Here is a 1,551-nt window from a genome sequence, read left to right on the forward strand (position 1 = left end):
AGATTACATACATAATATTAATTAATTTATTTGCATGGCCGAAATTACACTCAAAGTGGCCGAAATTATAAACTGGCCGAAATTTGGCACACTTACCCTATGTAATTTTACCCTAAAGGATAAAAGCTGTCTGCGAGAAAGAGTGAACATGAACATTATAATAAAACTCGGCGCAGTGAGATCATCAAGAATATCAGAATTTTGAAAAATTCAAATGTATGATTTCCAATCTAGAAAACAATTAAATTGGGACAGATTCATTTGGAAGTTTGAATTTATTTTCAAGCGCTTTTCCAATGCTTATCTAAATTCTTCTACCATAAGAACCCGAATGATAAGACACAGTATTAAAATTCTTTGACTCTGAATTCACTTTTAATTAGAAAAACAAATAAAATTTCCATTATAAAAAAACAATATTACTCATCTATGTTTAAAATAGATAGACTTTTGTGAAGAATAGTGTGATTCCTATGAAGAGCACTGATAGAATATTTCCTTTCAAAATGTTGGAATTATTGCACAAATTCCTGTTGCACGTGTTGCAACTGATGATTTGGTGACTTGGCATTGGAGGATTTCTGCAGAAATTGTTGGGGTTGCATCCCCTTATTGTTGTGGTTGTTGAATTGCCTGGAAAATTGTTTTTATGAGCCATTTTCCAAGGGGAAAAACTCCTTAAAGACTCACCCGAATGATAGACTAATGTTGTGCAAACATTATTGCAAGAATTTTGCTGAAGTTGCGGAAGATTTGGTGGATAAGCACAACTCGTGCCATTTGTTCCGACGCAGAAGTAGCATCTCAGGGAAAAAACTGGAAGAATTTCACAGAATTTCTTAGACCAAAAACCTCACACTTTTCTTGTGACTATGAACCACTTACCACTTGAAACAGCCAGAGAGAACGTGAGGAATGCAAGTAGAACCTTCATGGTTGAGGGATTTAATTATAGCACTTCTTAGATTTTTTGCTTGCTCTTGATGGAGGTTCGTTAGTGACTACATTTGTTCGATTTTTTGGTGTGGGTCTGAGACTTTGGGAAAATTTCCTCAAATTCCTGATAAAATGATAAGCGAAGGGATTAATAATGAACGTTGAGGAATACAGAGGGCTTAGGGTGGAGGCATACCTTATGGCTAAATTTTCCTACAGTTTAATGTATTTTTGCTTCATTTAAATAAATTATTGCCGGTATCTAGTGATAATTCGTTCGATATACAGTAGAACCCCGCTATAGGCCATCGCTCTATAGTCCACAATTTATCGACCGTTGATTTCAAAACACTGATTTTAAGTTAGGTTATGTTTATTAGTACGCGACATGCAATGTTGTCATAATTATTTTAATATTTTTGGCAAACTTTATTGAGTAGTTGTGGTAATTGTGATCCATAATGAAGAGAGCGAGGACAAATACCAGAATCGCAAAGAAAGTGGAAACCGTCGAGCAATTTTAATACTAAAAGTAGATGATAATTTTAAAAAATGACATGGACTATAGTGCGACTTAAGTGTCAAATCTAGAACCAAATATGGCCTTTAGCGAGG

The 1,551-nt window shown here is 34.7% G+C and overlaps 1 protein-coding gene across 1 annotated transcript; it reads right to left on the reverse strand.

Annotated features, from left to right (window-relative positions):
• Positions 1–264: 264 nt before the first annotated feature.
• On the reverse strand, positions 265–1,136 carry LOC129806219 (uncharacterized). Its single transcript, XM_055854642.1, has 3 exons — positions 886–1,136; positions 691–816; positions 265–633 (listed from the first exon to the last, which is right to left on the reverse strand). The coding sequence occupies exons 1-3, from the start codon at positions 932–934 to the stop codon at positions 434–436; spliced, it is 375 nt and encodes a 124-aa protein (XP_055710617.1). The 5' UTR covers positions 935–1,136; the 3' UTR covers positions 265–433.
• Positions 1,137–1,551: the final 415 nt, after the last annotated feature.

The sequence above is a fragment of the Phlebotomus papatasi genome, chromosome 3 (genome assembly GCF_024763615.1).
Source record: "Phlebotomus papatasi isolate M1 chromosome 3, Ppap_2.1, whole genome shotgun sequence".
NCBI classification, from domain to species: domain Eukaryota; kingdom Metazoa; phylum Arthropoda; class Insecta; order Diptera; family Psychodidae; genus Phlebotomus; species Phlebotomus papatasi.

Excerpts from the sequence above, each read along its gene's own strand:
- LOC129806219 (XM_055854642.1), bottom strand. The coding sequence starts at position 934 with ATGAAGGTTCTACTTGCATTCCTCACGTTCTCTCTGGCTGTTTCAAGT. Across the intron at positions 817-885 it reads CTCTCTGGCTGTTTCAAGTG|TTTTTTCCCTGAGATGCTAC; the intron begins GTAAGTGGTTCA and ends AAATTCTTCCAG. Across the intron at positions 634-690 it reads AACATTAGTCTATCATTCGG|GCAATTCAACAACCACAACA; the intron begins GTGAGTCTTTAA and ends ACAATTTTCCAG.